We start from the raw sequence: 13,015 nt of genomic DNA, 5'->3' as shown, positions 1-13,015 counted from the left end.
GGCAGCGGCGGCAAGGGCTGGGAGCACACGGGACGGGGGCACATCGCCCCGGCCCGGGGGGAAGCTCGGAGAGCTCCGGGAGGCTGCCGGAGCCGGAGGGTGCCGGGGAGCCGGGCTCGCATCCAGCGCTGCCCGGGTACCCGCGGCCAGCCGCGCCGTCGGGCCGGCGAGAGTCGCCGTCGGGCCCCCGCCCCGGGGGCGGTGCCGCGTCCCCGCCGCCCCCCGGGCACACCCCGGGGCGGGGAGCCCCGGCGGCACCCCCGCCCCGCAGCCCCTCGCCGCGGCGGCAGGGCTCGGTCCCCGGCGGTGCGGCGGGGCGGAGCGGGGCGGGGCGCGGAGCGCGGGCGGGCGGGCGAGCGGCGGGGCCGGCGCGGCGGCGGGGGCGGGTGGGGTTTCGTGCGCGGCGCTTATTAGTGTGGTGATGGAGGAGCGGCCCCTCGGAGCCGCCTGGCAGCGGCGGCGCGGGCTGACGGCGGCCGCCCGGAGGTGAGCGGCGGCGGTCGGGGCCGAGCGGCGGGGCCGCCCCCGCCGTGCCCCATGCGGGCGGCGGGGCGGCGGCGGCGCTGAGGGCCATGTCGGAGGCGGGGGGCGCGGGCCGGGCGCGGGCCGCCGTGGAGCGGCTCTCGGAGGCGGTGGGCGAGCGGCGGCGGCAGCTGGGCACGGCCATGGGGGAGGCACGGCGGCAGCGGCGGCTGCTGCTGGGGGTGGTGTGCGTGGCGCTGCTGCTGGACAACATGCTCTACATGGTCATCGTGCCCATCATCCCCGACTACATCGCGGCCATGCGCGGCGGCGGCGGCACCGCCGGCCCGTCAGCGCCCGCGGGGGGCAACGGCAGCGGCGGCGGCAACCGGAGCCTTCTGCCCGCGCGGTACCCGCCGGCCTCGGGGAGCAATGAGGACGTGCAGATCGGGGTGCTGTTCGCCTCCAAAGCCATGCTGCAGCTGCTGGTGAACCCCCTGAGCGGCACCCTCATCGACCGCGTGGGCTACGAGGCGCCGCTGCTGGCCGGGTTGGGCGTCCTGTTCCTGTCCACCACCACCTTCGCCTTCGCCGAGAACTACGCGACGCTGTTCGCGGCGCGCAGCCTGCAGGGGCTGGGCTCTGCCTTCGCGGACACGGCCGGCATCGCCCTCATCGCCGACCGCTACGCCGAGGAGCCGGCGCGGAGCCGCGCCCTGGGCACGGCGCTGGCCTGCATCTCCTTCGGCAGCCTGGCCGCCCCTCCCTTCGGCGGCGTCCTCTACGAGTTCGCGGGCAAGCGGGTGCCGTTCCTGGTGCTGGCCTGCGTCTGCCTCCTCGACGGGCTGCTGCTGCTGCTCCTGGCGCCGCCGGGCGGCACCGGGGCGCGGGCCAACATGCCTGTGGGCACCCCCATACACCGCCTCATGATTGACCCCTACATCGCCGTGGTGGCGGGGGCCCTGGCCACCTGCAACATCCCCCTGGCCTTCCTGGAGCCCACCATCGCCAACTGGATGAAGGAGTCCATGGGGGCCAGCGAGTGGGAGGTGGGCCTCACCTGGCTGCCCGCCTTCTTCCCCCACGTGCTGGGCGTCTACGTCACGGTGCAGCTGGCTGCCGCCTACCCGCACCTGCAGTGGTTCTACGGGGCCCTGGGCATGGCCATCATCGGCGCCAGCTCCTGCTTGGTGCCGGCCTGCAGGAATTTCGGGCAGGTCATCATTCCCCTTTGCGGCATCTGCTTTGGCATCGCCCTGGTGGACACGGCGCTGCTGCCCACCCTGGCTTTCCTGGTGGACGTGCGTCACGTCTCTGTCTATGGCAGCGTCTACGCCATCGCAGACATCTCCTACTGCGTGGCGTACGCCCTGGGGCCCATCGTGGCCGGCCAGATCGTGCACACCATGGGCTTTGCGCAGCTCAACCTGGGCATGGGGCTTGCCAACGTGCTTTATGCCCCTGTCCTGCTCTTCCTCAAAAATGTCTGCCAGATGAAACCCTCTCACTCGGAGAGGAACATCCTCCTTGAAGAAGGACCTAAGGGACTCTACGACACCATCAAAATGGAGGAGCGCAGAGGCGTGGGCAAAAGCCTCCAGCCGGCGGGTGAAATGGATGAGAACGGCATGGGCTCTTACCACAGAGACCTGAAAGGGGCTTCTGAGGAGGACTCGTCAGACTATGAGTACAGTTAGGTTCCCCTACGTGGCCCAGACCCAGGAGCGAGGAGAGACATGTGGGAGAGAGGCAAAGCGGGGGATGAAAATGTTACTGCATTATGTTTCTGTACTGACGTGCAATATCTACAGTTTAACCTTTGTCATGATGTAATGGCTTTCTTCTAGACTTACTTTTAATCGGTATTTCCCTCAGCGTTCTGGCAAGGTGGAGGGGGTGGGAAATGGGAGACAATACTGAAAAAAACATTGGCGTAATCATTAGTAGAAATCTGAGGGGAATCTTTCAAAAAAAACCACCAAAAAGAAAACAAAAAAACCCAACAGCTTCGTAGCTGGGGTATAATTGTGCAGAGTGTTCTCAAACTGAAACTGTGTGTGACATACTGTATATCTCTGTAAAAAATACAAGAAAAGCAAAAAAGTATGTGTAAAATTTCAAATGGTGTATTCAGGGACTTAGTAAATCTTGTGTACATATACTCAGACTTTCATTTGGTTTCATATATTTAAGAAGAGCAACAGCTGTCTCATTTTAATCTTCCCTGGGAATAAACTGAAGTATTGTACCTTTTTTTTTCTCTCTTGTGCTGCTCTCCGGTAAGTGCAATATGCTGTATTATGTTGAAGTCCAAGTTACAAGAATAATACGATCTGAATAAAAAGAATCGAAGGGGATCAATTGTCTTTTGTTTTGTTTTTGAGGGCTGCTTTAGGTTGGGAGCTGGTTGTGCTCAGTGTAACCCCTAAAGTAACAATTCCCCAGAGCACAATTCTCGCTACCAAAATGGCACAGGAGAAAACCCCAGTACAAAATGTTCTCATTCATTCTTCAAAACATAATGGGTCTGAGCGAACGACATCACACTGCAACCGTGCTCCTGCTTGCTTAAAAACAGCTCCTTGAATTCTCATGGGAATTCAATTTTAATTCCCCACAATCATGAATTTCAGTTTTCTGATATTTCAAAAATTACATTACTAGCAGTTATTAGAGGTACAATACTGGAAGGTGCCTTTCTCAGTGCTAAATGCTGCTCCAATTAAAAGGCACCCATCTCAGTGATTCGACAGGGATTAAACAAAAACAAAAGATGGGTGAAAGCTTCATTCAAACATTTGCAAACAGCGGAAACCTTAAATCCATTCACAAGGGAAACAGACTGCATAATTTGCCATATAAATTTCTCCTAATACGAAATAAAATCGTTTATTTTAATTCCTAACCCATTAGGAAACAAATTATTTGTAATCGCAAGAGGGGGCAAAGACATTTGCAAGGGACCATTGCACCTATTAAAGGTCTCCCACCCGTCCCCGGAGCTCCGGGCTCCGCGGAGCAGCGGCCGCTCGGTGCCTGCGCTGCGCGGGTCGCGCCGCTCCGCAGCCCCCGGCCGCCGAGCGCGGCTCGGGCGCCGCAAAACTCATGGAGACAGCGGGATGGCGCTTTGGCACGGGGGCTCGGGGAAGGAGCAATGGCCACCGCGGTGGGAGGTGAGACCCACTTCCCTGGACCGCAGCCGCTTCCTTGTGGTAAGCGGCAAAAGCGGAGCCTCCTCCAGGGCACCGCCCGCGCTGCCGCCCCGGGCCGCTGCTGCCGCCGGCCCCACGGCAGCTCCTCCGAACCGGGGCTCTCCCGGCACCGCTGCTGCCGCCGGCCCCACGGCAGCTCCTCCGAACCGGGACCGCCCCGGGCCGCTGCTGCCGCCGGCCCCACGGCAGCTCCTCCGAACCGGGGCTCTCCCGGCACCGCTGCTGCCGCCGGCCCCACGGCAGCTCCTCCGAACCGGGACCTCCCCGGGCCGCTGCTGCCGCCGGCCCCACGGCAGCTCCTCCGAACCGGGGCTCTCCCGGCACCGCTGCTGCCGCCGGCTCCACGGCAGCTCCTGCAAAACCCGGGCCCTCCCGGCCCGGCATCGCCGCCGCCCCGTCGCGGCTTCCACCCCTCCCGGCAGCGCCGCCCGCCCCTTCGGCCACCGAGCTTTTAGGAGCCGCAGAAGCGACGCTTCTCGGCACTGGCGACAACCCCAGTGGCACCGCGGCTCTGCGAGCACAGCAGCCCCTTGGGGCTGTCCTTGCCGCTGCCGAGGCTGACCCCGACGGCCGTGAGGGCGCCGGCGAGCCCGGCTGTGCCCTGACGGTACACGGGCGGCACAGGCACCGCGGGCGGGCGGCAGCGCCTGTTGCGCAGCGGGAGGGGCGGTGGGGCAGGGCCGGGCCGGGCCGGGCCGGGCGGTGCGGGGCGGGGAGGAGCCAGCGGCGCGGAGTTGAGCCGCCCTCCGCACGCCCCCACCCAGAGGGGACCTGGCCGCGGAGGAGGCGGCGGTACCTTGGACAGAGCCGCCGCGACTCGCAGAGCCCGCCCGGCAGCCGCCCGGAGCGCCCCGACGAGCAGGTACGGGCGGGCGGGCTGCGCGCCCCGCAGTGCCGCTGCCCCGACGGCGCGGTGCGGGAGAGCTGGGGCCGGGCAGAGCTGGGACCCGGCAGAGCTGGGGCCGGGCAGAGCTGGGACCCGGCAGAGCTGGGGCCGGGCAGAGCTGGGGCCGGACAGAGCTGGGGCTGGACAGAACTGGGACCGGGCAGAGCTGGGGCCGGACAGAGCTGGGGCCGGGCAGAGCTGGGGCCGGGCAGAGCTGGGACCCGGCAGAGCTGGGGCCGGGCAGAGCTGGGGCCGGACAGAACTGGGACCCGGCAGAGCTGGGGCCGAGCAGAGCTGGGACCGGACAGAACTGGGACCCGGCAGAGCTGGGACCCGGCAGAGCTGGGGCCGGGCAGAGCTGGGGCCGGGCAGAGCTGGGGCCGGGCTGAGCTGGGGCCGGGCAGTACGGGAGCGGGGCGGCCGGTCCCGCGGAGCGCAGCCGAGCGAGCCCCTCCGCCGAACTCGGGCTGGGCGGCACCCGCGGGGTGTCCGCCGCGACGGGCGGTGCGGCAGGGAAAGGGCTCCTTGGGGGATGAGGCTTGGGAAGGTGTCGGGACTGCCGGCAGCCCCGGCTGGGCGTGAGCGCTCCCCGACGGGTCCGGCGCTGGCGGGGCCCGCAGGGAGCTCCGGGCTCCGCTCGCAGCGCCCACGGCCGCGGCAGACAGCGCTTCGCACGTGTATTCCCGACAGCGCGTACATTCCTCTTAACTTCAAGCACAGATTCCTGAGAACTTTAAGCTTATCCTCCTGATAACGCTGAGAGTGAGGATGAATGGATGGGGACTGAATGTATTGCCCCGACAACATCGCATACTGCAAGCTGCCTCCCGAGTCCCCCGTGTCAGGAGAACTCAAGTATAAGCACATGGGCTTAGTCCTTCTCTGCTATCTGCTAACGGAGAGATCAGTGCCTTTTGTTGTGGATTTGAGCTGTGGGGAAGGCCACCCGGCTCCCCAGCCTGCTGTGACTCGCAGCCACCGTGCTAAGCCGCTCACCCTGGCCCTCCAGCTAAGCCAGCTGTAAATAAAAACAGCTAGGATTATTTTTTTCTTTTTTTTTTCTTTTTTTTTTTTGCCTAATAACTTTGACAATGTACCTCACATCTTTCTAGTAAGCAACTTTGAAGTCATCTTGAATTTCTGCAGGATTTTCTTCTGTGTCAGTTTTCTTGTCCTTTATTAAGCAAATACAGGATTGGGTGTGATGCTAAGCTGTCAGCACTCGAACCAGAGACAAAGCCTCCGTTCATCCTCGCAGCAAAGAAAAGCACAGTTCAGGCTACCACCTCCAAACTCTTTATCACACTGTTTTTACAGGTATGCAGGGCTCTTAGTGGCACTTCCCATAGGCACTGAGCCAATATGGATTTTTAGTCAGCGTGACACCATATTGCAGTTTGACAAAAAAAAAAAAAAAAAAAAAGGAAAGAAAGAACAAAAGTCCCAGCAAAAAGAATACCAGCAGGATTTTTCCTTTAAGGGTGTACAGTTTGAGGGGCTCTAAAGACAAAGGGCTGCTCTGTATTTGAATGCAGGTGGGGGGCTGAGGCCAGCCCATAAACAACTGGGCAAGTTTTCCAAGAGTTACAGGAGGTGCATTATTTGAGGTGCTTTGAAGCTGTGTTTTGGAACAGAGTGCATGGCTGAGTGATGGGCCCTGTGCAGCACACAGGAGGGAGCAGAGCAGTGCAGTAGGTTCCTGTGACATTTCCATGAGGGAAATTGTCTCTCACCTGGGTTGAGATTGTGAGCAGATGAGATCAACACGAGTTTGCTGTGTGGCTCATTGCAGGGCCCCAGGGACATCTCTCAACCTTATACAACCTATTTGACAGCACATGGCCCTACTGACAGCCAGTGCAGGGCAGGATCAACACAAGGTGTCAGTGACCACATACACATTGGCAGAGCCACGCTGAAGCTGCAAGGCTGGAACAGCCAAGCTAATTCCTCAGGAAAGGACTAATCCACAGCCATCTCTGCCTACTGCTAAACAAAACTCTTCAACTCACTTTCATAAACTGTAGAGTTTAATCCAAACTGTTCTTAAAAGCTGTTGTAGAAATAATTCCAGTGCCCTGAATGCAATAATTCCAAAGATTACAGAAAAAAAAAAAATTCTACATAGTCAATACATATTGTCTTTTATATTTTCCATATGTACAGTGGAAAGTAATTTAAAAAAAATCAATAAACCTCTATCTATCAAGAACTGGCTGAACACAAAAATTTCCCTCTGCTTTAGCTGCACTTACGTACTGTCATAACTGAAAGGACAATTGCTTGGTGTGGTCACTAGTATACCAGAAGAAATATGTGTGTCAGATAGCTTATTCCTGCACAGAAAAGGAGCTAAGAGGCATCTTTAGAAGTGAAAACCAGTGAAGTGAAACAATTGAATGCCAGAGAGACATGAGTGGAGGTATTTGCTCAGTCACAGATTACTTTTGTGACTTTTGGCAGATTAAGCCGTGTCCCTGGATAAGTATGTGCTATTTGGAAAGACTGCTGTATGAAGTGGCTCAAACCCAGGGTACAGCACTCCTGCCAGTCCTCCCACAGCCTTCACAGGCAGGATCACTGGTCCCCCAGCCCAGACACATGCCCCAAAGCACTGGTACCCTCTGAGATTCTAGGCAAAGGCACATCTCCATCAAACTCCTCTTTACATCTTCTAGCACAGCACCTCGCTGTACCCATGGCCCAGTGCCATGAAAAATACATTTAAAGGCTTTGGTGCTTTCATATGCAATGGTAAGGGAAGGAAATACAAGATCCTAATATAGAAAACTGCAGCATTACTATTACCTGTGTCAACTTAAGTACATTCAAAGAAAACTCCCCTCTTTCCTCCAGCTAACATATAATACAAAGCATGCAGATTATGTCACAATAAATTGCAAAGTAAATTACAGTGACAAAATAAACCATGCTGAGAAGGGACCTTTTATGAGCATCACATAGTTCTGAATAAATAAATTTATAGCAAAATGAGACAAACAATGCCAGAGCAATCTCCACAGGGCTCAGTTCAGCTACTTTGAATGTTGTGCTTCTATTTATCTTCAGGTTTGCATTCTGAAGCTTCTGTGTGTGTTTGCACAGGGAATACTCCCCTCGTACATTTTGGTTATAAATAATGGGTACTGATAGGACTTTAAATCTTTTCTATTTCCAGAACTGAGGCATCAGGCTCCATAAGTGCCCCCAAGTGACTTCAATTTCTGTCCTCAACGAAAGATACCCAAAGAAATGCAGGGATGCCTGACCTAGAAAAAAACATGCAGAAGAACGAGAAAGATACATCCAGTAAAGATGAAAGAGTAAGTAACTCTTTCTGGGAAAGCAAAAAGGAAAAAAGGAAGATGACTTAGCAACTTTTAATTCTGTAATTAATATCATAATTGTAACCCAAGCTCTGTTCTAGAGCAAATTTCTTAATTTCAGGGAACACCAGTTATCCTGCAACAGTTTATAGCCAGAAACTTGATATAAACACTAGTGCTACTCATATCCAACTAAACTCTTTCTCCCAACATCCTCTGAAGAATTACAGTAAAATAAATATTATTATACAACAAATATTTTTATACTACAAAGGCAGAGATGGTATGAAATTATTCATGTTAGTACAGCACTATCAAACTATCAGATATGATTCATTTTCAAGCTGGTTTAGAAGGTGCTGGGTGTGTAGAGTCAATAGTCAGCCTCCAGGGTTTTTTTGCTAAGCAGAGTCATGAACTGCACAGGAACCTTACCCAGAATGATAAGGCCAAAGCCAGGTATCAAAAAGAAAGACTAGTTAGCACATCTGTTTCCAATGACTGAGAAATCAATGACAGAAGAAATATGTCTTGACTAAACATAGCTTGAAACTGTAGAATTGCCATTCTCTTATTTCTGGGTGTATTACAGGCTAAATTGGAACTGCATTTCCATTAATAACAGGTAATCCTGTGACACTTTTCATGACTATCTAAAATCTTTGATTTCTAGATAGGGAACATAATGCACTACTGACTTTTCTTTGGATGTCAAAAGGCAGAGCTTGTAATGAGCTCAGAGAACACCCAGTCCCTGCCTGCCCTGGACTAACTCTGAGCAGCAGGTGGGACAGGTAACTGCTAATCCTTTCTTCCACCCAAAATCACTCTATGGCCTGCAGTCCTACTAAAATTAATGTCCACTACAGCAAGAGCTGGCAGAAAAATCTGAACGTTGAACTGCTTTAGGAGATGAGAAGAAATCAAATTAGAAAAATAAAGCCTCCAAAAGCTTATGGCCTACACTAATCACTAATGGACAAGCATAGCTGCATCAGGTGACCATTTCTCAGCTAGAAGATACAGCTCCCTCCCTGAGGAACCACTCTTAGAGCATCACAGCCTCTTGCAATTTCCCAGTCTTTCATGAATTACCTCCTTGCTCGGTTTTCCCATTGCCCCCATAAATGCTCTGGCATTTAAATGACTAATTACACTTTACTTGGTTAATTCTACATTAAAAAACAAAGGAAACTTAATTACATGGACAGCATGGAATTCTTTTCTTCCTAGACACTATTGCTCTCAACAAGGTAAGGATAAAAGAAGTATAAATAGAAATGTTTTATCAAGCCTTCCAGGAGGGTTCCAGACTGATAGCAGAGGTTTGGCAGAGTAAAACACAAGCTTATTGAGGACTGTATATAGTCAGTACTAATAAACAGGTAGACCTGCATGTTTTCTACTCCTGTACTTTTATAACCATTCATATTACCAATCAGACAAGTATTAACCCATGGTTTTACTGATCATAAGCTAAATGCTCTTCTTTATTAATGAAATACCTTAGGATATTATTTTATTATTTTGTAATGTATTTGCAGATTTCCTAGAGTTTAGTTCAGGCATTTGCTTGTGTCATGCCTCTGTCTTAGTATTTCTAGAATTTTTACCAAGGAAAAAGTGTCCTTGGTAATTTTCCACTAGTCCCCTGCTCTATCAATTTGAAACAAACAGTACATTTGCACAAACAGTACATTTGTAGTAATCAGGCCTCTCAACTGCTAAAACAGAATAAATTAATTTTTAAAGGGATGTAACATATTCATCAGCAACAAAACCAATAAAAAAAAAAAAAAAAAAGAAAAGAAAACACAAGAGGACAGATTGGAAACAAGTAGAATTACTCACTAATATATATTTCTTTTTAATGACTAGGAAGTGCCAAAACTTCCAGTTCCACCACTGCAACAGACCCTACACATGTACCTACAGTGCATGAAACACTTGGTGCCAGAGGAGCAATTCAAAAAGACCAAGGCCATCGTGGAGAAATTTGGAATTCCAGGAGGCCTGGGGGAATCCTTGCAGCAAATGCTCGAGGAAAGAAGTGAAAAGACAGCAAACTGGGTAAGTAAATGCAGTGGAAAAAATAATTGCTGTGTTGGATGATGCTTATTTACAAGTTCTTTCTGATATTCTCTATACAATCACTGTTTTCTTTCAGCAGGTCAATGCAAACAGGGGTCACTCTGACAAAAGAATATTTTAGACTTAATAGGCTAGATTTTTAAAATTATGTCAAAATCCATGTCATTACTATGTTTTCAGATCAACAGTTTGTTGACATTAATGAGGAGATTCATTCAACTCAGATTCATACACAGAAGAGTCACAACACCTGTAGGAAACACACCTTTTGGATGTAATTTCTTCTTTTGCTTTAAATGACAGGATTTAGAATTTTTGTTAGAAAGAAAAATACTTTCTGATAGGGCTTTAAAAGTGTACAGCCATCTACCCAAAGTTCTGATCCACTCCAATTACTCTGGAATGGAATACTTCATTATAGGAATTAGTTTTTTAAAACTGAACTATTATTTGCCATTGATTGTCACACTATACCACTGTAGTTACCCAGAAGAAATTACTCTGCCAAATATGCACACAGATGTAGATACATGTGCATCTATCACACAGACCAGGCTGAAACCTCTGCCTTTATAAAAGTTCAGCTTTCTGCTTCCCAAGGCAGGCAAATTAGGTAAGCCACAGCTGAAGTAAATTTTACCATTCCACAGAGTCTCAGTTCACCCTGCCCTTATTAAGCATGCTAGAATATGGCAGCTGAAAATTTGGGTTTTATTGAAGTCCTTCCATCCCAACAAGGAAAATTATTTTATGGATTCAGTGAAATCCTGCAGGCTTGTTACTGATGTCAGTGAATTGTGGTTCTCCCTTTTGTGAGACACACCTAAAAACTCCATTGAATTGCTGCTACAGTCGGGGGAAAAGATGTAAAGTGCTGCTTTCATTTTAAAGGCTGTGCTTAATTTCTGAACAAAATGCTGCCCAATCTTGATTTCATATTGTGATCACAGAACTTCATGGAGGCTAAACTAACCAGCATTTAAATAGTGTTCCTGATAGGAAATAATACTCCAGAAGACAACTGCTTGTTTGAACACTTACAGCATGAAAATTAGAGAGGAAGGATGCAAAAACATTTTCTGAAATTGTAACAGCTTTAAATACTGGTTAATAAAATAAGTACCTGATTCCTAAGGTAAAATTAGAAATGGTTTTATTTGGAATTTAACTTGCCAGGAGTATATCTCTAGCATGTTCCCCTGAAGACTCCAGAGACTGTGGGGGAAGCATCTGTTCTAACAGCAATGAAATATCTCCGAGGAAAACTTTTTCAACTGATGCATGCATCTGTAATTATTTTTGCATAATTTCGTTGTTGTTTATAGTCACCATATGCAAAGCCTGCCCTCTCAGAAAGACCATTTGATCTTCTTGTGAAAGCCTCCATTTTCCAAATAATGATTCTTCAATCTCTGCTCAGACATAAAGGAATGAAGTTACTGTTCATCTATGTTTTCAGTAAAAATGGTTAGAAATTTAATGTGTGTCTGGGTTAAGAATCAGCAATCTGCATTTGTGTCAGTGGACACAAAGGGAATTCTCCAGGGGCCCTATCCACATGCCACTCTCTGCAGGACTGAGCCATTAGGCTGGGGAAATTCTTTTCCTGCTCCGTCTTGCTGCAGGACAATATCTGATGGCTAGCACTGGAGCATCGTGGCATCATTGACAAATACTTGAAGCCCCCTGAGAAAAGGCATCTCTAGTAAAACCCTGGCCCTCTCTTAAACATATTCTAATTGCTATGCAGGAGCTAACATGTTGTGTTCAAACATTTTCTGGTCATAGAGAGAAGCAAACAACAAAACACTCAAAGCACCAGAATCTGGAGCATGTTTAGTTTTTAATGGAACACACTGTAAATTGCCATTGATTGAGAAATAGGATTATGGAATTGCAGCTGACTTCTGCTGAGCTGAGGTCACGGAGCCCAGACTGAAAATTCTCAGCAGCTCCATTAATCAGAGCCCATGGCTGACACCAAGAGCACCAGGCACTGTCCCCTCAGCCCCAGACTGCTTTTCTGTGTGTGCTGGCAGCTTTAAGATGCTGTGTCCCCTTCCCCCAGGTGTTTAACTACTGGCTGGATGACATGTACCTCAACAACCGCCTGGCCCTTCCCGTCAATTCCAGCCCTGCCATTATCTTTGCTCCTCAGGGTTTCAAGGACGTGAATGACCAGCTGAGGTAATGTGTTACAGCTTTCACTAAATGAAAGGATATTTTAAATGTGCTGCTTTTGCAAATAGACAATCAACTTTCATTTAAAAATAAGGGCTGTAGCCATTAAAATTATTTCCTACGAGGCCTGCTGACTGAGGGCAGTGTTTCTGGGGTAACTCACACTGATATTCAGAAAGAAAGATGCCATTACTATTAAATGTACTGCCTTAAAAAATGCTGTGGGATTTATATTTTTAAGGCATATTTACAAAGCTTTTTACTGTACGTGATTCGAGTAAACCACTTTGTGATGAAAAAATAAACACTAATTCCTGACACACAATTTAAAGGAAATTAATCTTTAGCATGGCTTCACTATGACTTGTAGCCACCCTGCAAGCTGAAAAGGCCATGCTGGCATTAAATTGTCCCTCTCAGATGCACAAAAGGGCACCAGAAGCACAGGGGATCTAAGAACAAGAATTCAGAAATCATTCTTCCCCAAGAACACTGCTTCCTTCAGGCCCATCAGTCCCAGCCCTGAACTGATCTCTCTGCTTTGAGCTGTTGTGGGCAATTACTATCATTTAAAAAGTGAGAAGGTAAGCACATAGCCAAGCATGGAATATATCTCTCCAGACACCCTTAAAACAGGATTTCATTCTTTAGCCCTTGCCAAGACATTCTTCCTTTTAATACAGTAAAAATCTACCTTCATATAGTGCAATTTTCCTCTTTGCTTTTAGCACTCTCTAGCTGCTCATTACTGAAATAATTAACTGCATGTGAATTTATGCTATTATAAAACAGCCAAAACCTTGAAAGCAATATGCATTATTTTAACATTTTGCATAGACAGCTAATGCATCTTTTTA

General features: G+C 50.3%; 2 protein-coding genes across 3 annotated transcripts in view; both read left to right on the top strand.

The window, feature by feature from the left end:
• The first annotated feature begins 405 nt into the window (after positions 1–405).
• The window catches only part of CHAT (choline O-acetyltransferase), a 33,245-nt gene continuing 20,635 nt past the window's right edge, over positions 406–13,015 (top strand). The window contains exons 1-4 of one of the 2 annotated variants that reach the window (XM_056494832.1): positions 406–486; positions 7,739–7,883; positions 9,765–9,956; positions 12,046–12,164. In XM_056494832.1, coding sequence (XP_056350807.1) covers positions 7,821–7,883; positions 9,765–9,956; positions 12,046–12,164 — 374 coding nt within the window. In that variant the 5' untranslated portion in view covers positions 406–486; positions 7,739–7,820. Of the gene's footprint in view, positions 487–4,436; positions 4,537–7,738; positions 7,884–9,764; positions 9,957–12,045; positions 12,165–13,015 lie in introns of those variants that run through there. The other variant, XM_056494833.1, reaches the window with a different exon arrangement.
• On the top strand, positions 573–2,812 carry SLC18A3 (solute carrier family 18 member A3). Its single transcript, XM_056494834.1, has one exon. The coding sequence runs from the start codon at positions 573–575 to the stop codon at positions 2,157–2,159; it is 1,587 nt and encodes a 528-aa protein (XP_056350809.1). The 3' UTR covers positions 2,160–2,812.

This window comes from Oenanthe melanoleuca, chromosome 6 (genome assembly GCF_029582105.1).
Source record: "Oenanthe melanoleuca isolate GR-GAL-2019-014 chromosome 6, OMel1.0, whole genome shotgun sequence".
Taxonomy (NCBI): Eukaryota; Metazoa; Chordata; class Aves; order Passeriformes; family Muscicapidae; genus Oenanthe; species Oenanthe melanoleuca.
This window is presented reverse-complemented; position numbering and strand designations above follow the sequence as displayed.